Source organism: Chlorocebus sabaeus, chromosome 20 (assembly GCF_047675955.1).
Source record: "Chlorocebus sabaeus isolate Y175 chromosome 20, mChlSab1.0.hap1, whole genome shotgun sequence".
Taxonomy (NCBI): domain Eukaryota; kingdom Metazoa; phylum Chordata; class Mammalia; order Primates; family Cercopithecidae; genus Chlorocebus; species Chlorocebus sabaeus.
Genome location: NC_132923.1, coordinates 116,308,598 through 116,333,641, shown reverse-complemented (window position 1 = coordinate 116,333,641; position 25,044 = coordinate 116,308,598). Strand labels below are relative to the sequence as shown.

General features: G+C 50.7%; 2 protein-coding genes across 11 annotated transcripts in view; both read right to left on the bottom strand.

Moving 5' to 3' along the window:
* Positions 1–298: 298 nt before the first annotated feature.
* Positions 299–9,643, bottom strand: DDOST (dolichyl-diphosphooligosaccharide--protein glycosyltransferase non-catalytic subunit). The gene is made up of 11 exons (XM_007980205.3): positions 9,356–9,643; positions 9,040–9,150; positions 4,288–4,374; positions 3,864–3,967; positions 3,628–3,722; positions 2,819–2,912; positions 2,423–2,571; positions 1,813–1,960; positions 1,026–1,146; positions 797–903; positions 299–709 (listed from the first exon to the last, which is right to left on the bottom strand). The coding sequence occupies exons 1-11, from the start codon at positions 9,507–9,509 to the stop codon at positions 560–562; spliced, it is 1,320 nt and encodes a 439-aa protein (XP_007978396.2). The 5' UTR covers positions 9,510–9,643; the 3' UTR covers positions 299–559.
* A 2,834-nt stretch (positions 9,644–12,477) lies between these two features.
* The window catches only part of KIF17 (kinesin family member 17), a 49,277-nt gene continuing 36,710 nt past the window's right edge, over positions 12,478–25,044 (bottom strand). For 2 of the 10 annotated variants that reach the window (XM_007980190.3, XM_073007745.1), the window contains 4 exons: positions 20,444–20,698; positions 18,918–18,988; positions 15,078–15,198; positions 12,478–13,225 (listed from right to left, as the gene is read on the bottom strand). In XM_007980190.3, the coding sequence (XP_007978381.3) occupies positions 13,016–13,225; positions 15,078–15,198; positions 18,918–18,988; positions 20,444–20,698 (657 nt within the window). In that variant the 3' untranslated portion in view covers positions 12,478–13,015. Of the gene's footprint in view, positions 13,226–15,077; positions 15,199–18,917; positions 18,989–20,439; positions 20,699–25,044 lie in introns of those variants that run through there. The other 8 variants (XM_007980197.3, XM_007980198.3, XM_073007743.1 and 5 more) reach the window with 8 other exon arrangements.

Here is a 25,044-nt window from a genome sequence, read left to right as displayed (position 1 = left end):
TTGCCTAAATAAAGCAACGTCAACATGCAGTTAAGGTTCTCTTCAACCAAGCTGTTCTAGTTTTCTCTTCCCCAGCACTGTCATTCTAGATTTTCCATTTTCAGTGATTCCCACCCCTCAGTCTACTAGCAACTTTCTTGTATCCTTTGAGGAGATGTTAGGAAGAATCATCATTTCACAGTTAAAGACAGTCCAGTCCTAGGCAGAATTTCATGAAGCCACTTAGGACTTTGTATCCAGTCATCACCAAACAGCAATCCCCACCCACAGCCATTAGCAAAGCAGGACGGAGGCAAGGTGAAATTTGAGGGCGACGTCGCTCTTTATTTTAGAAATGAGAGTGACTGCACATATGAAAAATGCCAATTAGCAATTCGAAGTGGAAAAACTTACATAAAAATTATCCCGACTCCCACCCCTTGGCTCTCAGTGTTACATCTCCCACAGAGGTAAAGTTGTGCCATTCTCCCATGGCTTTCAACAAAACAAACTAAAACCACCAATCCTAATAACCCCCGCCCCGTCTCCACGCTGTGCAGAGTCCCAGGGCTCTGGCCCCTCAGTCAGACTTCTCCTTCTCCTTCATGTGCAAGAAGACGATGCTGAAGATGAAGAGCCCCAGCATCATGGAGAAGGCGCTGGTGTAGTAGGGGTAGGCTGAGGGGATGAAGCGCTCATACTGTGTGTGCTGGAGTGGCCGCACGGATACCTGCAGGACAGACGTAGCAACACCTGGCCACTGCAGAGCCCGCACAGGGCACATGCTAGCTGAAAACGGGCTGTCACCTGTGCTTACCTGAGTGGAAGAGTACAGGTGTGTGTAGCCTAGCCGGTTGTAATCCACTTTAAACTGGAATACACCATACACATCGGGCAACTTGAACTGAACGCTGTATTTGCCACCTGCGGAAGAACCAACACGAATAACCGGGAGGGGTTTCCCAGAGCGTTTCCTGGTTGGGCCTCGGGAGCAAGTGAGGCCTGGGTCATTTCCGGCAGTATCCTTGTGCAGGAACTACACTCACCTTTCTTCTTCAGGAAGGTCCTCACAAAAGGATCGATGCGGACAAACTCCAGCTGAATGTCATCGCCATCAAAGGGGACCCATTTCCCATTTGAGAGCTGCTGGATCACGATGCTGTACTCCTGAGACAAAAGGCCAGGTTAGCCACGGCTGGCCGTGACTGGAGGTGTGCCACCACCCGCAGGCAGAGCTGCACTTAATTCCCACCCGACGAACGTGGCAGGAACGCCCAGGAGTTCAGAAGACCTGCAGATGCCCCGCCACCTGGCCCTGATCAGTAACCACTCTCTCTCCTCAGCAAGGTTAATCCCCCAGCACAGCATCTCTGCCTCTTCTCTGAAGGCTCAAATGCCTTCACACAGTATTCATGGCCCATCAAAGTCTGGACTCAGACCACCCTGCTGACCCGGAATGTGCCAGGCACTTTCAAGCATTCATGCTTCCATATTCGCTTTCTCTCACCTAACAAATTCATCCTCATGACCTAACTGAAATGTCGTTTCTCTTATTAAGTCCAACTTCCTGGGCAGAGTTAATCAGTGAAGCCCCTCCCACTGCTGCCACCCTTAGCAAATACACATACCTCTTCAAAAGAAGTGCTCCTATCAGGACATCAGTTTTCATGCCAGGCTCTGCATCGAACCTGGCATGCTCGGGTGTAAGGATTAACTTCTTCATCTTTATGTATGCCCTTTAGGCCAGCACAGAAGTGTTCAATAAGTGCTTCTGAGCTGAGCCCAGTCAGCTTGGCAAACCCCCGGGGCCCTCCCACCCCAAGCATCTCTTACCACTAGGTCAGTGACAGTGTAGGCATTGGGTGGGGCTGTCTCGCCCACCCGGTGATGGGACACAGGCCCCACACGGAGAACACCCTCCTCCTTGAACACCCAGCGGGAGAGGGCCACAGCTAGCTCATAGTTGCCTGTCTGGGAATACCTGCAGGAGGGAAACAGGAGAAGCCTGGGCACCACAGCCACCTTTTTTCCAGTGGTGCCTGATGGGCAGGACCACTCATGTCCACCATGACAATGCCCTAGCAAAGTTCTGCCTGTAGGCCTTAGGCACCTAGGGACCCATGGTTAAAGGGAACACAGGAAAAAATGAAAAGATATGGGTGGTTGGGTGTTATTGCTCTGGGTGTCGTTTGCACAACGAATACACAATTTTCTAAAAGGAACGGGGAGGTTAGGGATCTCTAGATGTCACGACTACCTTAAAGAATTGGAAGTGCCAATACCAGCAATATAGCAATAAAGCCCTGAAATAATCTGACAGCATCTGAAACACTCAGCCTCTGACACTTTGAGCTAAAAGCCTCCTCCTTCCCCTTCTGAGTCCTCCCCATATACACAGACTGCACCACCTGGATCCCCGGCCCCTAAGCCTCCTGGCAGCTACCTCTGGGAGCCAGGTGCTGCCTTCTGCACTGCTGAGTTGAAGAAGGAGTCGCTGAAGAAGTCGAGGGAGCCGCTGAAGATGACGCGGGCATTGTTCCTGGCCTGGAGCCCAGCAATGAGGAGGGTGTTCTTCCCCACCGCATGTGGATACTGGGAACAAAACAAGGCTGTGACCCAAGCAGTTCCAAGTAAGGGAGAAGCTGCCGCGCCTCCCGAGCAAGAGGACAGCAGGCCAGACCAAAACGACCCTGGCCCTACCTGAAGGGGAAGCCTGAGGCCACACCGCTTCTGCCCATGCCCCGCCCCACCCCACCAACTTGTCACTTCCTCCACCTCAGCCAAATGTGCTGTTCTGCTTCATTCTTATTTCGAAGGCTCAAGGTTGTGAAGCCCTTACCTGAGTGATAGGCTTGTCTGGGAAGAAGGAGTAAGAGGTGGAAGAGCCCGTCAGGATGTCTAACACCAAAGGGTTATCAGGATCAGCCACCATCCTGCAGCAGGACAAGAGCAGCCCAGCACTGGCCCCCGGAACTGAGTCCAAGGACATGGGATCCCCGAGAGCCAGTTCTTCCCAGGAATGAATCCTTTTTTCTTAATTGCCAACCACTTAGCTCTTGTCTTGCTATAACAATGGAGTTTGACTTTTTGTTTTGTTTTGAAGACAGATCTCACTCTGTCACTCAGGCTGGAGTGCAGTGGCATGATCTTGGCTCACTGCAACCTCCGCCTCCCGGGTCCAAGACATTCCCTTGCATCAGCCTCCCAAGTAGCTGGGATTACAGGCGCACACCACCATGCCCAGCTAATTTTTGTATTTTTAGTAGAGACAGGGTTTTACCATGTTAGCCAGGCTAGTCTTGAACTCCTGAACTCAGGGGATCTGAGCCTCAGCCTCCCAAAGTGCTGGGATTACAGCCATGAGCCACCGCGCCCAGCCAACTATTTTTGTGTGTGTGTTAAGAGAGGAGCTCCACTATGTTGCCCAGGCTGGTCTCAAACTCCTGGCCTCAAGTGATCCTCCTGCCTAGGCCTTCCCAAAGTGCTGGGATTACAGGTGTGAGCCACTCTACTTGGCCTTGACTTAATATAATACATTAATCCCATCTATATAGCCCCAAAGAATCACAATTTTGGCTTGATTTCCCAAAAAAATTAAGTGACCCCTTATTCCCCTAGGTTTCTGCTGGTCTCTTCCTGCGCACTCACCCAACACCTCGAAAGAGGATGGGATTTAGAGATGATTTCCCAACGATGGTTGGGGCCTTCAGCAGGTTCTCAGTGTCAGCCACGATTAGCGTATGCTGCAAAGAGCAGATGGAAAGGTGGGTGGTCAGGAAAAGGTTCCCGAAGCCAGGGAGAACCTCCTCACGCCCTCTTGGGTTTTGGCTAGGCAGAGCTTTGCCATATGTCCCTGAAACCTGGAGGGTGACAGGCCTGATTACCTGGCCAAGGTCTGAGATGTCATAGTTGTGATGGTCAATGACAGCCGTTTTCTCCTCATCAAACTCGATCCCGCACTCACTGCCCAGCTCTCGAAGAGGGTCACCTGCAGAGACCCAAGAGACACCTGGCTGAGCCCTTACAGGGGGACCTTGGGCCAAGTGTCCTGGCTTCATTGTGACTCCCTCTCTGCCAGTCAGCCCCAGTGCCCTGCAGCTTCATCCGGTTGTCAGCCCCACATGGACCGCTGGACAGCAGTGTGGTATTCTGCCCCAGGAGTCACAATCTGAACTGATAAAACAGTTCCCTCACTGACTCCCCAGCTAAGGCCTACCCAGTGAATGCTAATTTGACAGCTTCTGTTTGTAATGCTCTCCAACTCCCTGGAGAAGTGGAAAGCACCGGAACCTCCCAGGTCGGACTCACCAATGTCTGAGCTGGCAGCTACCAGCACACTGCCTCCACCGTCAATAAAGGCACTGATGGTCTCCACGTTGATGTTGCCTCCAAAATCTGAAAGCAGGCACCAGACAGTGACCCAGAGATCTCCTCTCCCTGCTCCTCTTGACACTGGCAGGGAGGGGACATGAAGGGCAGAGCAGCCACGATCACTCACAGAGCAGCACCCTCTGGGGGCCACAATGAGGGAGAGGTTACGAGCACCACATCCCAGAACGGAAAGGCCCCATCCTTCCAGCGCGAAGACTCAAAATTATGGCTCGGACTTAGAAACTTCTGGAGGTTTGGAGGAAACAGTCAAACATCCACTAATTGCACTGGTCAAGTAAGCTGTACGTATTTCAAGTCACATAGGAAATATGCATTTGGAAATGCTGTACTGCCCATATTTCATCTCATCACCTGCACCTTTCACACTAGTGACGCTGATCACTGGAGTCAGTTTCCAGAGCCTGTCAATTCCACTCCATCTAAATGGTTTGAGGAAGAGCACTTCTGCATCGCCGGTGATGCCGTCACTTGACACCAGTACTCCCTGGTCTGGCATTAATCCATTTTTTTCTTATTAATCCTACAGATTCTATCCATGACATCCACAACAGAGCCACCCAGTACACTGCTTTTTACAAAGTGATCACCAAAAGGGCTCATTAATTTCCAACATTTTTAACTGTGAGATCCTATCCTTTTTTGGTCAATTAATTGGGTCATGTGACTACTGCTGTAAGCATCTAAAACTAGCACTGGGTGGGGCTATTTGAGGCTCCAGAGTCTCCCCAAAGTGTACTCTGATGTTCAACCTAAGGTAATGAAGGAAGTGCTCAGTAATCCATTTATTCATTAAATGAGTAATTCTGTGAGCCGAGAAGAAAAACAAAGCAGACAGTGTGGGAGGGGAGCTCTTGTGCCAAGGCTGTTTAGGGAAGACCTGCAAGTGGCATCTGAGAAGATGTAAGCATGAGCCAGGCAGTCTGTGGGGTCAGAGGATTCCCAGCATAGTGAACACCAGGTGCAAAGTCCCCAGGGTGGGTGGGCATGGTCACCAGCAAGGGGCCCAGTGTGGCTTAGCTGGAAAGAAAGGAGTGAGCAGCAGGAGGTAAGGCCGGGTGAAGTGAGGGCCCGGGCTGCGCGGGGCTCTGCACCCCACACAAGGGCCCTGTCGTGGGGAGCTGCTGGAGGATTCTGAGGAGGAGCTTGGCAGGATCTCCTTCTTATTTTTGAAGGATGATCCTGGCGGCGGGGTAGAGACTAGGGTACGAGGGTGAGCGTGGCCGTGGTGATGGTTTAGAAGGCCACTGTGAAAATCTAGGCAGTGAAGAGTGCTGAGCTAACCGTGCAGCAGCAACAGAGGGAGGCGAAGCAGGCTTCCACGCCTACTGAGGGCAGCAGGGCCTACTGACGCTTCGACAGGGGCCTCAGAAAAGCTCCAAGGAGTCTGGCTGAGCAACTGGAAGGATGGACGTGCCAATTTCTGAGACTGGACAGAGAAGTGTGTCCATTAGACCCCCAGTAGCAGGTGGAAATAACTTTGTAAAGATCTGAATAGAAGAGCCCTGTTTCTTTAGGGGTAATCTTCAGCAGAAAATAAAAGTGCCTTACCTGACCTTCAGGCATACACAGAAGCTCCTGTACTCTCTACCTCTGCCTCTCATGCTACATTCAAAAAGCCATCTATCCACTCTCCTTCAGAGAGGCCAGGCAGTCTTAGACATCCCAAAAGCAGCCTATTGGCAGTGCAGTGGTTTGCAATCTTGGGCGATTTTGCCCCTGGAGACATTTCTTCGCTGTCACATAACAGGGAAGTGGCTACTGGCATTAATGGGCAGAGGCCCAGGGTGCTGTTAAACACCCTACAGTACACAGGACAGCCTCACTGTAAAAAATTATCCAGTCTGAAACGTCAAGAGTGCACCTGTTGAGGAACTCTTGTAAGGTAGAGAGAACACGGGCTTTGAAATTGAGACCACCTGGGGTTAAAACTAGGCAAATCCCTTCACCCTTCTGAACCCATTTCCCCATCTATAACAGGGATCCAGTTTTTCCCGGGTATAGAGGATGCGCTGAAAATTTCTTCCCTTGTAGCCATGACTGCCAGTGACCTGGGAGCCTTCCAATGCCAGAGAGGGCAAAGAAGCCACTGGAACATGGAGAGGGAAGCCAGGCCAGCACTCACACACCTGAGAGAATGACAGTGACAGTGGTCATGGGACCAGGGCAGGGCCCTGGGAGCAGACACCAAACCCCTACACCCTGAACCCTACCCTGCAGCCTTCTCCCGAGGAACGCCCGAGGATTTCCTGCAGCAGCACCTTCCAAAGTGTGGGACCCACTCCACCCGAGGCAGAAAAGGCAGCAACAGGAATGCGGGAACCGGGCTTTAAATAACCTTGAATCTCAGGGACAGAAAGTTACTCCCCTTCCTTTCAAGCTTTCTCCATCAAAGAGAATGTCTTAGTTTGATACTAGTTGTTAGAACTTCTAATGCTTGCTAATCTCTTTTCAAGAGGGAACCTCAGGATCAAAGCCTTTAGCAGGCAACCAACAGTATCTGGCTAGAACTTACAGATGTTGTTTTTATTCTATTTATAGTTACCTTCTACATACATCAAGTGACGACACTGGATTTCCATTTTGAGTGGTGATTCTGGGCTCACTATTGGTTCCCTTTTAAAATGTTATTTTAGTTTTTTTTTTTTTTTTCTTTTTTGAGGCAGGGTCTTGCTCTGTCGCTTATGCTGGAGTGTAGTTGGCATGATCTCAGCTCACTGCAGCCTTGACCACCGAGGGTCAGCAATCCTCCCACTTCAGCTTCCCCAGTAGCTGGGACTACAGGCACGTGCCCCACGCCCAGCTAATTTTGTTCATTTTTTGTAGAGATGAGGTCTCACTATGTTGCCCAGGCTAGTCTCAAACTCCTGGACTCAAGCGATCCTTCTGCCTCGGCCTCCCAAAATGATGGGATTACAGAGATAATCTATCGTACCTAGCCTTTTTTTTTTCTTTTTAGCAGGTCAATTTGAAGAAAAATACTAGGTAGTTATTAGCACAGGAGATATGTAATATGGTAAAAACCATGAAGGATGTGTGCAAATAACTAAAGTTGGGGAAACACTGTTTTCCACTCTCTGCCGTTTCTCCCACCAACAGTATCCTCTCTCAGCCCACTCCCGACCAGTCTCATTCACTGCTTCTTTCCTTCTGACCTATACAAGCTGACAGTGCTTCCACTTCATCTTACATCCTGACACACGGTTTGGTAACTCATTTCAGGTCTTTTATTTCCTCAAAAACAGACTGAAAGAACTCCTCTAGGGCACACTCCCTATCCTTAAGATCTCCCCCAGTCCACTGTATGGTACCTATTTCAAAGTTGCAAACACAGTAAAAACTTGGCAAACCACCCATTACTACACTGAAGCCTCCATTCACCTGCCCAGTCATCTGAATATTTCAACTTATACCAATTGGGGGTGACATCCGCCTAACTAATCTTGCCTCCAAAAAGCCAATTCCAAAAGCACATGTTGCAAGGGAGTTGGAAGTGACACAGTAAGTAACAGAAGCCTAGGAAAAATACTTGAGGGATTTGGTGGAACCGAACCTCACGTGAACTACAGAGAATAAACAAGCCATGTCCCAGTTATTCGAGAGTCTGAGGGAGGATCCCTTGAGCCTGGGAGGTAGAGGCTGCAGTGAGCCATGATCGCACCACTGCACTCAGCCTAGGGGACAGAGCAAGACCCTGTCTCAAAAAAAAAAAAAAAAAAAAAAAAAAAAAAAGGCACCAATGAAGGACTTCCTAAGCTTCATCAACTGAAGGGAGGAAGGCAGTCCTGTCTTAGACAGGGATAACTTGAGTCTTTTGAGAAAAAGATAAACTGAAGCAAATAAACAAGAGAATGACTAACATGCTCACCAAAAAAGTATGGCAAAAGAGAAACAGCCAAGGAGCTGGGGATGTTCAGCCCGGAGGAGAAACAACTGAATAAGTTATGACTATGTGGAGGATATGCCTCCAAGCAAGATAAGCATTAGATCTATTCTCTAAGGTGCTGGGGAGCTTAAGAACAAAATAAAGCAGGAGACAATATTTGCTTAATATAAGAACTTCTTAACAGAATTGTTCAGTGGTGGAGTGGATTGCCTCGTAAAACAGGAATACTCAAGTATAAATTGGATAAACTGGCCAAGACATTCATTCTGTTAAACGACTCGCCCTCTGCGAGGCTGAGGCTGCTGGACGTATCTATCTATCCAGCCTCAAACGGGAGGAGGGGTAGACTGGATAATTGCTAAGGCTCTTATTCCAGCCTGAGGCTATGAATCTATCTGAATTCTTAAGATCAACTGCCACAATACACAATGCCTCTGTATAGCAATCCATATTAATAACAGGCCATTTCCTCTTTCCACCCAGGCAAACCCAACCCAGGAGATTTCCATCTTTCTATCAGGCCCTTTACAGAGTAAACTCCCTTCTCAGTAGAGCAGCAGGGTCCTGGGTTCCATAATCTGCAGCAACACTTGACTCCACAATCCTTAGCTGTGTCTTTTAGAGAGATCTCCCCTCCTAGGGTCAGGTCAGAAATGAGCCTTTTTCTCATCTCCGTGGTAGCAGCGCCCATCCTATCACCCAGGACATGCCCAAGAACCAGAAGAAACCAATCCTTCAGTCCCGGGTCTCGAATCCCAGTGCTCGGGGCGAGGCGGAACCCTTACCTTCTACCGAGGGGGAGAAAATGATGAGATTGTCATAGAGGAATTCCCCATACTTTATGAGAGACAAGCTGGGGTCATCAGCGGTCTTGAATGTGAGCTCAAAGCCCCGGTCTGGACAAGAAAAAACAGGTAGTTGAGAAAGACGGGACGCGAAGGGAAACCCGTGCTGCAGACATCGCGGACCCGCACCCCAAGCGGCAGGCCAGACCTGGGCGGCCTGCTCCAGGAAAGGGAGTGGGGAGGAGAGTGCTCAATGCCCTCGATGCCATAACAACCCCAGGCCCCCACACGCTCCTCCCTCAGACCCCGCTCTCACCTTTCAGGCTCCGGAAGAAAAGCGAATGAGTCTCCCGCACGTTGAGGTTGTCCAGCAGCACTAAGGTGCGTGGTCCGCTGGCGCAAACCGCGCCAAGCAAGGGCAGCAGCAACCAAAAGAGGGCCCAAGCCCGGGCCGCGGTGCCGGGCTCCATCTTCCTCCTCCTACCAAAGAACCCAGCACCTGGACACCGGAAGTACCCCTTCTACGGTAGCCCAATCGCGGCTCGTGGCCGTGGAGCATCACCCGGAAGTGATCGGCATACGCCGGGGCTAGGCGCCAGAGCCGGAGCTTTGGCGGTAAGGAGCGCAGAGCACAACCGGAAGTGTCCTGGTGGGAGGCGGATTCCTTGAACCCTATTGGTGAGAGTGTATCAAGGCCCCGCCTCCCTAAAGAAAAGGTTCAATCCTAGAGAGACAGCTCTGCAGCCGCGGCCAATCAACGAGGCCGAGCGCCCTTTGCTCCGCCCAGGCCGGCCTCCCGCCCCCTAGTCTGGAGCCCGCTGCCCGCTGGAGCTTGAGGGATTCTGCCTGGGTTTGACCGTCGCGTCCCGGGCAGGTTGTGGAGCCACCTTCTCGCTGGCGGGGTCTTCACTGGGCCTGGGAAGGCTCGGGATCAGGAACTAAGCCCCACCTCCACCATCTCTAGGGAAGAGGGGTTGGAAGAGTAAGATCAGGGCCAGGGCACTTGGATCCAACTTCCTGGGGCTCACGGCTCCAGGGGCCATGGCATGGACGGGCCTGTCCTGCCCAGCTCGGTGGCCCACGCTGGAGACTGTGGATGGGCAGTGGACTGGCCTAGCGATGGTTCTGTTTCCAAGCTGCATCTCTCACTAGCCGTTTCCCGGGCATTGCACTTCTCTCCAGGACAGTTTCCCTGGCTGTAAATAGGGCTAAGGACGAGGTCCAGCTTCGCTGCTTATCTGTGTGCCTTAGGAACAGCCATTTAATTAACTCATCTCTGGGCTCTTGGAAGGAACATGGCAGGTTTTGAAGCACTTAGCGCCAGGCTAGACTGAACATCCATTCAATAATGTGACTCCCACCTCTTCTAGGTTAATACACAGGCCACCCGGTTCACCTCAGACCTGCCTTTGCCCACCAGGGGTCTAAGTAAAAACTACCACAAGCAGCAAGACTTCCACTGTCCTCTTCGTCCCAACCACAATCCTGAGGCCAATGGTGACGGCAATTGTAGAGACAGAAGGTAGCAGTTCCTTTCTGACACTTGTCCACCAACCCAAAAATGGGGCAAAAATCAAAACCTCCCTCCATGCATCTTCTTAACGGACTCTGCTTGCTCTCCATTCCCACTGGCTCCGCCCCAAGTTAAGCTTCTGCAGAGCTCCTGGCTCCTGCACCCTAACTCCTGCCCTTCACCCTCAACACACAGTACCACGTCCACGCACCTCTAATTCAGAACCAACGGTGTTAAACTGTTGTTTAGGAGTCGGCCACAGCACAGGGACACCCCAAGGCTCTTTGCTCTCAGGTCTTCACCTACACTCATCTCAGCAGCCTCATCCCCCCTCAGGTCCTTGCTCAGGGCGTCCATGCAACAGGAATGGCCCAGCCTTTAACACCCTGAGTTCCACACCTCCTGCCTTTTGCTTTGCAGCGCCCTCCGCCAGGAGCCCCCTCCTTACACCCCCATCTTAAACCTCCCGGGATCTTCTCCATCCTTTCTGGGAGCCCCACCCAGCACTGCTTCCTTCAGAAAGGCACTCTTTGTTCCCCATAAAGACCTCATCTCTACCAGGTGCAGTGGCTCACACCTGTAATCCCAGCACTTTGGCAGGCCGAGGCGGGCAGATCACTTGAGGTCAGGAGTTCGTGACCAGCCTGGCCAACATGGTGAAACCCCGTCTCTACTAAAAATACAAAAAAAATTATCCGGGTGTGGTGACGGGCGCCTGCAATCCCAGCTACTCATGAGGCTGAGGCAGGAGAATCGCTTGAACCCAGAAGGCGGAGGTTTCACTGAGCTGAGATGGTGCCACTGCACTCCAGCCTGGATGACAAAGCGAGACTCTGTCTCAAAAAAAGAAAATAATTTTTTTTTTTTTTTTTTTGGAGACAGAGTCTCGCTCTGTCGCCCAGGCTGGAGTGCGGTGGCGCAATCTTGGCTCACTGCAAGCTCCTCCCGGTTTCCTGCCATTCTCCTGCCTCAGCCTCCCAAGTAGCTGGGACTACAGGTGCCACCACCACACCCGGCTAATTGTTTGTATTTTTAGTAGAGACGGGGTTTCACCATGTTGGCCAGGATGGTCTCGATCTCTTGACCTTGTGATCCACAGGCCTCGGCCTCCAAAAGTGCTGGGATTACAGGCATGAGCCACCACGCCCGGCCTAAAAATAATTTTAAAAAGACCTGATGTCACCTGTTCTGACTCAAGACGCACTGCCGCCTGCCACTGGCTGGACATCTCTGTAGCTGTCCAAGCACCCCCACCCCAGCTTCTCAAGAGTGTGAGCTTCTCAAGAGTGTGAGCCCAGGCCTGTGTCTTGTGGGGCCTGCCATGGAAATTGATACAAAATAGGGAGGCGGAGGACTAACACAGAGCACCTGCTATGCCCCAGGAGCTTTACATACTATCTCATTTAATCTTCACATGAACCCTGTGACGTGGGCGTTATCCCCATTTCACAGATGAGGCTCAGAGTGAAATGGGTTCCAGGACTGTGCCAAAGGCCAAGCCTTTTCCCTTAGATTTGGGGCTCCCCACAGGAGAGGCCTGGGATAGAATGGGCAAGGGGAGGTACCCCGCTATGTGGACACAAATAGGTTGGCCTGGATTCATTTCTGGCTGTATCAGGGAACCCAGTCCCAGCACAGCCCCCAGGACTATCAAAAGCTGGGCCCTTTTCTGGCCTCAGTGAGACATGGCCCTATTTTCCACAACAAGGGGTCTGCTTTCTTGGGTCACAGGTCCTTCGAGAATCTAATGAAAATTCAGACGCTCTTCCCAGAAGAATGTACTCACGATTGTAGGGAGCTGCAGAAACCCTGGAGGTCCCAGGCAAAAGAACCCTTCTTCCAGAAAGAGCTTCCCTGGGACAGCCAGGCTACAATGGCAGGGAGGGGCCCCAAGTGACACGGTCAGAGGGCCAGAGAAGGGGAGCTTATCTTAAAAGCAGTTTATTGGGCAGCTTAATGTGGAGTGGCCTTCCCTGGGCCACAGACCAGCCAGGGGTGGGCAGTGCAGGAAGACTTTCTGTGGGACCCCTGTACCACCCCCAGGGCAGGGCAGTTCTCAGGAAGTGGGGCCAGTCAGGCAGAGGCACAGTTCCTTCCCGGCTGATACTGAGCTTCCTCCACGTGGCAGCTGCTGCCCACTCCATCAGGGCTGGTGAAGGCCATGAAGCAGGTCTGAGGCTTTGAAGCAAAGACCAACACTGGTGGGCATGGGTGTGGGCTCCGTGGCAGGTGAGCAGACGGAAACACTGATGTGCTGCGAACAGCTGGAGCAGGCCTCTCTAAGGAGGACTGTTCAGCCTCCAAGGGGCTCCTGCCCAGGGCAGAGGTGGACTCTCTGGGGAACAGGGAAGGGAATGTGTCTTCCCAGGGCTGAGGGAGCCCTCAGGCCCTGGAGCGCTGTGTGGCAGGTGGGAGGAGGCCTGGCTGGGACTGCCCTGGGAGGGCCTGGCAGTCTCTAGATGCCTATAAGGCAGACAGCGGCAGGCAGCTGTGCTCACAGAGGCTCACTGCCAAAGTTGCTTTTACTTTTCTTACGCTTGGCCTTGGTGAAAGGGATGTCAAGGGACTCGAGGCGGAAGGGCCGGGGCTGGGGCATTTCAGGGGCCTGGGTGGGTGGGATGGCAGGGTTGTTGCTGAGTGGGCAGCTGAGGCCTGGTGGCGAGTTGTGATGTGCTGTGGGGAAGAGGGGCAGAGGTGCTGGTAAGCCAAGAGAGCAGGGATGGAGAGAAAATGCCCTAAGTGGGTAGGATGGAGAGCTTGGCCCATCCCGCTCCCGCCACCCCCTGCCCAGCCAGAGGCCCTGGCCCTGCAGCTGGGACCCCAGGCTCTGCAAGGCTGCTCTGGCTGAGGTCTCAGACCCAGCAACTATGTCTGCATCTAAAGAGGCTGGGCTGGGGAGTTGGGGTTTTATTTATTTATTTTTTTTTTTTTTTTTTTTTTTTTTTTTTTTTGAGACGGAGTCTCGCTCTGTAGCCCAGGCTGGAGTGCGGTGGCCGGATCTCAGCTCACTGCAAGCTCCGCCTCCCGGGCTTACGCCATTCTCCTGCCTCAGCCTCCCAAGTAGCTGGGACTACAGGCGCCCGCCACCTTGCCCGGCTAGGTTTTTTTTGTATTTTTTAGTAGAGACGGGGTTTCACCGTATTATCCAGGATGGTCTCGATCTCTTGACCTCGTGATCCGCCCGTCTCGGCCTCCCAAAGTGCTGGGATTACAGGCTTGAGCCACCGAGCCCGGCCTGGAGTTGGGGTTTTAAAGCCTCAGACTGAGGCAGCCTGGGATCTCAAGCCAGTCAAGCCTGGGTTCAAAGCCCAGCTCCACTGCTTCCTATAACCTTAGAGAAGCTGCTTCATCTCTGAGCCTTAGTTTCCTCATCTGCAACATAGGCACAATGCCAGGCACTCAATTAATCCTATTTCCCCACCCACCCCCCACCACCTTATTCCTCAACTCTACCCGTTCTGTCTCTTAAATAACCTCAATATATAGAACTAAAATTTGCTTTTTTTTTTTTTTTTTTTTTTTTTTTTTAAAGACAAAGTCTCACTCTGTCACCCAGGCTGGAGTGCATTGGCACAGTCTCAGCTCACACGGTCTCAGCTCACTGCAACCTCCACCTCTCAGGTTCAAGCAATTCTCATGCCTCAGCCTCCTGAGTAGCGGGAATTACAGGCATACATCACCACACCCAGCTAATTTTTTTTTTTTTTTTTTTTTTTTTTTTTTTTTTTTTTGAGACAGGGTTTCACTCTGTCGTCCAGACTGGAATGCAGTGGTACAATCTCGAATCACCGCAACCCCCACCTCCCAAGCTCAAATGATTCTCCTGCCTCAGCCTCCCAAGTAGCTGGGATTACAGGCACGCGCCACTACCGCCTGGCTAATTTTTGTATTTTTAGTAGAGACGGGGTTTCACCATGTTGGCCAGGCTTGTCTCGAACTCCTGGCCTCAAGTGATCTACCCACCTCAGCCTGCCAACGTGCTGGGATTACAGGCGTGAGCCACCACACCTGGCCAAGATTTGCTCTTTATTGCTATTTTATTGGAAGCTCTGCGGGCTTTGCTTTCAGTTTTAAAAGCAGATAAATGAAGTGATGCTTAATTCTTAAAAGCGTATTTTGCATTTGTGGCCCTTGACAAGTGAAGTCAATTCACATTTGGAGGAAGTCACAATGCTGGCGCGTAACTCGCCAGGAAGCTGGTGTGTAACTAGTGAGACCTGAACCCATGCATCCCCAGCCGGGCCCCTGAGCCATGTGCTGAGTGCCTACGGGGGCCAGGGGAGACAAGGATGGAGCAAAGAGGAGACTCTGTATTGAGCACCAGCCCCCGGGCTGGGCCATTTCCTTACCTCCTCTCACCTAATCCTGAGAAGTTGGTGTTACCCCCCACATTTTGTAGCTAAGGAAACTGAGGCTCCGAGAGGGAAAGGAGTTTTTGAACCCAGGTCTGTCTGACTTCAAAACTATCCCCTTCATGCCTCTCCCAGTTGTGTGGAGACGGTGGGAACAGGGGAGGGACACTCACTGAGGCTCTTCCTGGCGTCAGTGCAGAGGATCTGGCTGGCCCGCTTAGACCGGAAGTAGTTGCTGGCGATGTTTTCACTGTTGCTTCTGCTGAGCATAAGCCTATAGCGGTCCTCCTCCTGCTGAGATGCAGATGCCCGTGGTCACGCCCCCTTGTTTGTGCCCCTGGCACAGGGCTCCGCAGCCTCTGGCATCCTGCGGCAGTCCCCAGCCTCCCCCAAGTTATCACAGGGCTGGAGCAGGCACTGCCCACTCTAGTGTACCCTACACCGTAGGCCCTGGACTCGTGGGTGGGATCCCAGGCAGGAAGTCCGAGTCTCCAGCCAAGCCTGCACCCGGCCTCCCCTTCCTTGAGATGGGAAGTGCCTTATTCTGTCTTACAAAGCTCAAAACAGGGTGTCCTGCCGGCTCCAACAGGGGCCAGGGTGATACACAAACCCCAAATCTATCACGACATGTTCATAGAATAGGCAATGCGATGCTATCCTCAGCTCACAGGTACATTTGTGACCATTAGAACTGGAATCCTAGCGTTTTTATCACCAAGAGCTATTATTTTTCACCACTATTATGGACTTGTTTTCTTCAGTCTAAATCTCCCTTTTCAGGGAATTGTCCTTCTTCCACTTGATGGTCCCAGTGGGGTGAGCATTCATAGAGCCCTATACTACATCTGACTCCCACCCCTTTGCTACACAGCTGGACATGTGACCCAGACTGCACCAATCACAGAACCACATCTTCCTAAACACAGTAATTGGTCCAAGAGTAGGCCCATGACCCAGGCAGAGCCAATCAGAATCTCTCCCTGAGCTGTAGTTTAAGGATGCTTTAAGACAAGGGCCTCCAACCCCCAGGCCATGGACTGGTACCAGTCCGTGGGCTGCACAGCAGGAAGTGAGCGGCAGGTGAGCAAGTGAAGCTTCATCTATATTTACAGCTGCTCCCATCGCTTGAATTATTGCCTGAGCTCCACCTCCTGTCAGATCAGCGGTGGCATTAGATTCTCATAGGAGTGCAAACCCTATTGTGAACTGCGCATGTGAGGGATCTAGGTTGCTCGCTCCTTATGAGAATCTAATGCCTGATGACCCGTCACTGTCTCCCGTCACCCCTAGATGGGACCGTCTAGTTGCAGGAAAATGTGCTCACGGCTCCCACTGATTCTACATTATGGTGAGTTATATAATTATTTCATTATATATTACAATCTAATACTAATAGAAATGAAGTCCACATTAAATGTAATGCACTTGAATCATCCCGAAACTATCCAACCCCCACCCTGTCCTGATCTGTGGAAAAATTGTCTTCTACGAATCTGGTCTCTGGTGCCAAAAAGACTGGGGACAGTTGCTTTAACAGACCAGGCCTCTCTCCCTTTTGGATCACCAATGGCCAGCAGCTATCCTTCCAGCCATGTGGAGAAAGCCTGCAGCCAGCATACCAACGGAAGCAGGAACAAGAGGTGAAGACGCAGGCCAGGAGCGGTGGCTCACGCTGTGATCCCAACACTTTGGGAGGCCAAGGCGGGCAGATCATCTGAGGTCGGGAGTTCAAGACCAGCCTGACCAACATGGAGAAACCCTGTCTCTACTAAAAATACAAAAAAATTAGCTGGACGTTGTGGTGCATGCCTGTAATCCCAACTACTCTGGAGGCTGAGGCAGGAGAATCGCTTGAACCTGGAGGCAGAGGTTGCGGTGAGCTGAGATCACACCACTGCACTCCAGCCTGGGCAACAAGAGTGAAACTCTGTCTCAAAAGAAAAAAAAAAAAAAAGGTGAAGACAGACACAGATCCTGACTGTTTCAGCCCCTAGATCCAGCCATGCCTGAAACTGGTCCACTTACATGAACTAAAAAATTCCCTATTTTTCTTACGGTTGTTTTGCCTTGGTATCTGTCACTTGGAACTGAAAGCATTCTGACATAACCTCTGTGGTCCCAGATTAAGAATGTCTTTTTTCCTGGCAGCAAATTTCCTTTTTATGAAACTGCCAATCAAGCTCTAGACCACCATGAGTGGCCCCTTGCAGCCTGAGTTGCTCAGCCAGAGAGGTTTGGTTGGAATTCATTAGCGATCTTATCATAACTGTAAAGGTATATTCTATGTGGGTTTTCTGAAATATTTGTAATGGCTTAAGGCAGAATCTGGCCTGCAGACTATTTTTGTAAATAAAGTTTTATTGGAACACCATTCATTTGTGTATTACCTGTGGCTGTTTTTGTGCTACAGTGGCAGAGTTGAGTGGTTGTGACAGAGACCACATGGTTCACAAAGCCCAAGATATTTATGATCGGGTCCTTTACAGAAAAAGTTTGTTGACCGCTTATCAACAAACTTTTTGACCCCTGTCAAACCCCTGTCAAAAAGTTTGTTGACAACTCTTTGAGTTTTTCTGTTAACTTAGCTGGTAGTTACTGTCCCCAGCAGCTGCCAGAGGCCCAGACACAAGGACACCAACAGGGGGTCCAGCTGCCTGGGTCCCTCTCTGGTGGCCCTGCCTAGCCTGAGGATCTATAAATAATAACAACTTTCATATCATTGTTCATGGAGTTGTGTCGTGGAAGCTGTGCCTGCTGACCAGGCCACCCCCAGGGACCGGTGGACTCCCCGCTGGTGCCCTTCTGTCTGGGCCTCTGGTGGCTGCTGGGAACAGTAGCTCCCAGCTAAGTTAACAAACTTGAAGAGTTTCATTGAAAACACCCTGCTTGGCCAGGCACGGTGGCTCACGCCTATAATCCCAGCACTTTGGGAGGCCGAGGTGGGTGGATCACGAGGTCAGGAGATTGAGACCATCCTGGCTAACACAGTGAAACCCCATCTCTACTAAAAATACAAAAAATTAGCCGGGCGTGGTGGCGGGCACCTGTAGTCCCAGCTACTTGGGAGGCTGAGGCAGGAGAATGGTGTGAACCCGGGAGGCAGAGCTTGCGTGAGCCGAGATCGCGCCACTGCACTCCAGCCTGGGTGACAGAGTGAGACTCTGTCTCAAAATACTAATAGTAAAATAATAATAATAATAATAATAATAAAGAGGCCAGGCATGGTGGCTCACATCTGTAATCCCAGAACTCTGGGAGGCCGAGGCGGGCGGATCACAAGGTCAAGAGATCAAGACTATCCTGGCCAACATGGTGAAACCCTGTCTCTACTAAAAATACAAAAATTAGTTGGGCATGGTGGCACGTGCCTGTCATCCCAGCTGAGGCTGAGGCAGGAGAAACGCTTGAACTTGGGAGGCAGAGGTTGCAGTGAGCCGAGATCGCACCACTGCACTCCAGCCTGGTGACAAAGTGAGACTCCATCTCAAAAAAAAAAAAACCACCCATGCTTTAAGAACATGCATTTCTGTTGCACTGCAAAATATAGGAGATAGGTCTTGCCACTGAGCTTAGAAAAAGAAAAAAAAAAAGACAGAATACGAGAGAGGTGAAAATAAAGTGACTTAGGAATCCCAATTACTGCTTCATGAACCCTCTGAGGACCCTTTTGGTCTGAGGATTACCGGCAGGAAACCAGAATGTGCTGCTTGTCCTCTGAGTTTGAGGCTGAAGCCTCTGTCCTTCACCGGCAAGATGGGCCACCAGGAACCATCTACTTTCCCTTGGTATTTATGACCGCGAGTGCCTTTGAATGAGGGCCAGAGGGGGTTGAGGGTCTAGGTGCCAATGGAGGGACATGAAAAGGATCCAGCCTTGGCCCCTTCTTTAATCCTTAGGCAGGAGGAAAGTAGAAGACCAGCTCTCTGCAGTAACGCTGACCCACAGCACTGGGGGCAAAGCCCTCCCAGCCCCCGACACCCCACTCCTTCTCCCCACCGGGAGGGAGCCCTCACCATGTTCGGCTCGCCGTTGTCTGCTGCAGAGGTTTTGCGGGCTGGTTTGTTCTGTGGCCCAGTTGAAACTGCTATGAGAAAACAAAAGCTGAAGTCACTGCTGCCTGGTGCAAGGCCCAGAGGAGGGCACAGGTGGAGGTGGGGGTCAGGCCTGGCTCAGGCTTAAACAGGGGAGGACACTTCCCAGCCCAAGCCAAGGGATAATTTTAAGAAACAGACAGCAGGAGGGGCTCAGACACCAGAGAAGACCCTCATCTGCTTCCAGGCAAGATAGCAGCCAAGGGGCTTCCAGGCAAGATAGCAGGCGAGGGTGGGGACAGACAGGAAGGCTGCTGCATCCAAGAGCATGTGGGAAAGGGAGCGGGCTGGGGTCTCAGCAGGGATGGTGTCAATGCCGTCTATAAATATCAGAGATGTCGGACCTGGATGAACACTCTGAGCAAGAGGGAGGACTCCTGGAGGGCACTGTGGGCTCCCCAAATGCGCAGAGTCAGGTCCCTGGCTGGAGAAAGAGCCACAGCATGCCTGGCTTTACTCTGAGACTCATCAGAGGTGAGGAGGCCTTCAAGGTCATCTCATCCAACCCCTTCTTTGTAAAGAAGCCCAGAGAGGGACAGTGATCTTCGGAAGGTCACACGTGAGGTCAGCAGCAAGAGCGGAAGCTGAACCAGGCCTGAAACTCTGAACTGTGGGTTTCGATCCATGGTCCTCCCACTCACTGCTGTGACTGTGACTTTAGACCATCTGAGATTGTGTGCTCCTATGTGAAAGGGGTAGAAGACCTGTTCTTCTTAGGGCTGTTGTAAGGATGAACCAGTGGCAATGCTGATTAGGATAACATGTAGCAAGCACTCACTATGTGCCAGGCACTGCTCTAAGCGTTTTATGTGTATTAACACATTTCTGGGTTTTTTTGGAGGGGGGTTTGTTTGTTTTGAGACAGGGTCTCACGTTGTCACTCAGGCTGGAATGCAGTGGCACAATCTTGGCTCACTGCAGCCTTGAATTCCCGGGCTCAAGCAATCCTCTCGCCTCAGCCCCCCAAGTAGGCGGGACTACAGGTACATGCTGCCACACCTGGCTAATTTTTGTATTTTTTTTTAGAGACAGGGTTTCACCACGTGGGCCAGGCTGATCTCGAACTCCTGGACTCAAGGGATCTGCCAGCCTCAGCCTCCCAAAGTGCTGGGATTACAGGCGTGAGCCACCATACTTGGCCTGTTAACACAGTTCAAGCCTTACAGCAAGTTTAAGAAAGGTGCTGTTATTCATCCCCATTTCACAGATGAGGACATCAAGTCCCAAAAAGGGCACACAGGCAATGGTGCTGCCAGAATTCCAACCCACATCTGTCTGCCTCCAGAACACACCACTTTCTCAGAGTGCTGATGCATCAGATACCTAGGCCTACGTGTCTGCTACACCCACAGCCTGCAAGGACAGGCCCACGCTCCCTGCCAGTCTGCAGGATGGTGAACCGTGAAGGAGGGAGGGGAGGGCAAGGGCCAGCCAAGCTCCTGACCTACTGGGAGGCTGGTTTTTGTGATGACAGGCTGTGGGATCTTCCAGAAGCCATTATCTTCATCCCAGCAGGACTCACGCCGAATCTTCTCCAGGTTGCTGTAGTTACAGTCCCTGCGAATCAGGGGCTGCACCTGCTCCAGGAGTTGCTGCAAGAGCATGGAGTCACGCTCCTGCCGGCGGATGGTGGCCAAGTAATCGATCTTCTCCAGCTGAAACTCAGACTGCAGATCTTTGATCTCCACCTCTGCTGCCCGAAGCTGAAAGCAAAGGATGACAAGCAGTGAGCAGGGAAAGATACCTCCCGTTCCATCTAACCACCCTGTCCACTCACTGTCCGGCCAGCAGCCACACATCGTCTGTTCACTGGCCTGATCAGCCATCCATTCTCATCCCCACCATCCATCCAGCCATCCTTCCCTCTATCCATCCATCCACCTTCTCTCACACCCACCAATCCTTCCGTCTATCCAACCACCCTGCTGCCTCTCCACCTGGCATTTAAATGAGCACCTAATGTGTACCCCCAGCCCTGCAAAATGCAGGGGAAAAGTTGATCAGCAACTCCAACAGCCAGCCCTCAGTCACTATCCCTCAGTGTACATTTCATTCAAGGGCCTTTTAGAAGGGCCCACATCCAACACCACAGTTCTAAAGGATCTCAGAGAACGGCACAAGTGACATCTCTAAGGAGGACAACAAGCACAAACTCTCCAATTGACAATCCTCACTCTCCCACTGCTACAGCCCTGTGTTACGGTGTGACAAAAACTGGACCTAAGAGTAAGACCCACCTTGATTTGATCAAGGGTTCCAGATTCTTTTGGTCTCCTGCTCAAGTCTGCCAGACTGGTCCCCCTGGTCCCTCCTAAGCACAGGTGACTGCCAGCCCCAGCCATAACCACCCTCTCCCGGAGCCCCAAGACTCCCTGGTACACAGTCTGTTTCCTCAAAGAGCAGGTACAGTTTTATTAGTAAAGAGGGATGTTTGAGGTTGGGCACGGTGGCTCACACCTGTAATCCCAGCACTTTGGAAGGCTGAGGCGGGTGGATCATTTGAGGTCAGGAGTTTCAAACCAGCCTAGCCAACATGGTGAAATGCCATCTCCACTAAAAATACAAAAAAATTAGCCAGGTGTAGTGGTGGGCACCCGTAATCCCAGCTGTTTGGGAGGCTGAGGTAGGAGGCTGAGGTGGGTGGATCACCTGAGATCAGGAGTTCAAGACCAGTCTGGCCAACATGGTGAAACCTCATCTCTACTAAAAAATAGAAAAATTAGCCGGGCATGGGTGGTGCACACCTGTAGTCCCAGCTACTCGGGAGGCTGAGGTGGGAGAATCTCTTGAACCCAGGAGGCGGAGATTGCAGTGAGCTGAGATTGGGCCACTGCACTCCAGCTTGGGCAACAGAGCGAGATTCCATCTCAAAAACAAAAAAGAATGAGGAGTATCTTTCCATACTGCTGTGGCCTTCAGGATATTATACGTTGTTACGTGAGGAAAGCTAGGTAGAAGAAAGCATGCACCAGAGCTACTTTTATCTAAGAAAGAGTTGCAGTGAGCTATGATTGTGCCACTGCACTCCATTCTGGGCAACACAGCGAGACCCTATCTCAAAATAAAATGAAAAATAAAAATAAAAGCAACAGAGGAAGGCAGAGAGGCAGGCAGGAGCGATGTGGTAGAAAAGATGTTTCTGAAAGATGAGGCAGGAGTGGAGTCAGAGAGATTCCATGCGTGAGAGGGACTGCTCCCCACCCTGGCTGTCTTTGCAGGGGTCCAGGAGCCCAGGAGTGCAGGCAGTGTCTAGAAGCCTGAGTGCTTGTGTGTTTGTATTGGTCCGTTTTCACAAAGCTCATAAAGACATACCCAACACTGGGTAATTTATAAAGAAAAAGAAGTTTAATGCACTCACAGTTCCACATGCCTGGGGCAGCCTCAAAATCACGGTGGAAGGTGAAAGGCACGTCTTACATGGTGGCAGGCAAAAGGAAAATCAGAACCAAGTGAAAGGGGTTTCCCCTTTTAAAACCATCAGATCTCATGAGACTCATTCACTACCACAAAAGCATGAATCATAATTGAATCATGGGAAACGGACTCCATGATTCAATTATCTCCCACTGGGTCCCTCCCACAACACGTGAGAATTATGGGAGCTATAAATCAAGATGAGGTTTGGGTGGGGACACAGCCAAACAATGTCAGTGTGTACACATACATACATATTTCCTTATAAAACAAACAAACAAACAAACAAAAAACAGCTCTCTAGGTGCCTTAGGATGAAAAGATCCATCTAAGTCTGAATCTCTCCCATAAGACCTCCAAAGAAACATACAGAAGAACCAGGAGAGAAAAATAAAACCACCCTTAACCAGCCTACAGCCTGACCTGAAGACAGAGAACACTGGAAGCTTTGAATTACATGGAAGTACAGAGATAAACCCTCAAGTCCAGCAGACAGCCCCTGAGCCACCCCATGGGGAGGTAAGCAGAGAGCACCCAGGACAGCATGGGGCGAGGAGGAATGAGGTGATGGAAGGCAGGGTGCAGTCCCTCCACAAGGAGGAAGAAAATCCTAAAAACAGATCTGAAACCTGAAAATGAGAAACTGATGGAAGAGACCAGTATGTGCGCAGGATCAGAGGAGTTAGTCTCCAGAAGGTGCTGCGTTTAGAAGTGGGAAGCACCCTTGATATGGAAACTGAAAGTCCTGCAGAAACAAGAGAAAACCACAAAAGACAAAAACCACCAAAAAAAAAGCTTTCCTTTCACCCCAAGATTTTTGCCCCCTATTTTTGTGCCTGTGAATATGGTATCTTCCTTGGCAAAAAAAAAAGACTTTGCAGCCGGGTCCGGTGGCTGATGCCTGTAATCCCGGCAATTTGGGAGGCTGAGGCGGGCAGATCATTTGAGCTTAGGAGTTCGAGACCAGCCTGGGCAACATGGCAAAACCCCTTCTCTACAAAACAATTAGCTGGGTGCAGTGACACGCGCCTGTGGTCCCAGCTACTTGGGAGACTGAGGCAAGAGAATCGTTTGAGCCTGAGACAGCCAGGGTAACATAGCAAGACCCCCAGGAGTTTGAGACCAGCCTAGGTAACATAGCAAGACCCCTTCTCTACAAAAAATAATAATAATAAAAAAATTAACCAGGCATGGTGGTGCGTACCTGTAGTCCCAGCTACTCAGGAGGCTGAGGCAGGAGGATTTCTTGAGCCCAGGAGGTCAAGGCTGCAGTGAGATATGATTGTGCCACTGCACTCCAGCCTGGGCAACACAGCGAGACCCTATCTCAAAATAAAATGAAAAATAAAAATAAAAGCAATAGAGGAAGGCAAAGAGGCAGGCAGGAGCGATGTGGTAGAAAAGATGTTTCTGAAAGATGAGGCAGGAGTGGAGTCAGAGAGATTCCATGCGTGAGAGGGACTGCTCCCCACCCTGGCTGTCTTTGCAGGGGTCCAGGAGCCCTGGAGTGCAGGCAGTGTCTAGAAGCCAAGAGTGGCCAACAGTCAGCAAAAAGATGAAGACTTCAGTGCCGTAAACCACCTCATCGAACTAAATTCTGCCAACACCTGAAATGAGCGCGGACAAGGATTCTTCCCCTAGAACCTCCTGAAGGAAGTCCAGCCCCACTAACACCTTGATTTCAGCCTCGTGGAATTCTAAGCAGAGAAGCCAGCCCCACTGTACCCAGACTTTGACCTACAGAACTGTGAGATGGTATGTTTGTGTATATTAAGTAAATAAATGTATAGTAATTTGTTAACACAGTAATAGGAAACAAATCAGAGATTTGTTTAATTTGTTTGATTGATGAATTTGAGACAGGGTTCCATGCTGCTGACCAGGCTGGAGTGCAATGTCACGATCTCCACTCACTGCAACCTCCACCTCCCAGGCTCAAGCAATTCGCCCACCTCAGCCTCCCAAAGTGCTAGGATTACAGGCATGAGCCACCGTGCTCGGCCTAGAGTTCTATTTAAAACCACACTTCACTACACAAAGAGAAGAGTGTGCTATTGAATGAAGAAACCTAAGACGCCACCCCAACCTTCATCTCTGCCTTCAGCTGTTATTGATAGTCCAGAAAAACAAGACATCACAGAGTAAACAGAAAAGAAGGGAAGAACAGATGTGTCTAACCAAAGCTACTAGAAGAAACAGAAAATAAAAATCAAAACATTTCAGTGAAGAAAATTCTCCCTGAAAGCACAAGCTCACAGAACCTAGCCAGCAGATTAAAAATGTAACACAAGGCCGGATGCAGTGGCTCACACCTACCCCAGCAGTTTGGGAGGCTGAAGCGGGAGGGTTGTTTGAGCCCAAGGGTTCAAGGTTATAGTGAGCTATGCTCGTGCCACTGCACTTCAGCCTGGGTGACAGAGTGAGACTCTTAAAACTAAAAACTAAAAAATAACCCCAATTAGAATACATGTGAATAAAATGTTCTTAAACAGGCAGTCACAGGTATGAACATTTCTAATCCAAAATCGAAAAACTTAGAAAGGGGCAAAAAAATCAAGAAGATATGAAATAGGACATTAATGAAAAGAAAGGAAAAAATATTAGAAATGTAGACCTAATTCAAGATACCTACGTG

Bases quoted from the DNA above. Each gene is read 5' to 3' on its own strand.
- DDOST (XM_007980205.3), bottom strand. From the start codon at position 9,509: ATGGAGCCCGGCACCGCGGCCCGGGCTTGGGCCCTCTTTTGGTTGCTG. The intron at 3,723-3,863 runs GTAATCAGGCCT...TGCTCTTTGCAG, and splicing joins ACATCTCAGACCTTGGCCAG to CATACGCTAATCGTGGCTGA. The intron at 2,913-3,627 runs GTGAGTGCGCAG...GTCCTGCTGCAG, and splicing joins ATCCTCTTTCGAGGTGTTGG to GATGGTGGCTGATCCTGATA.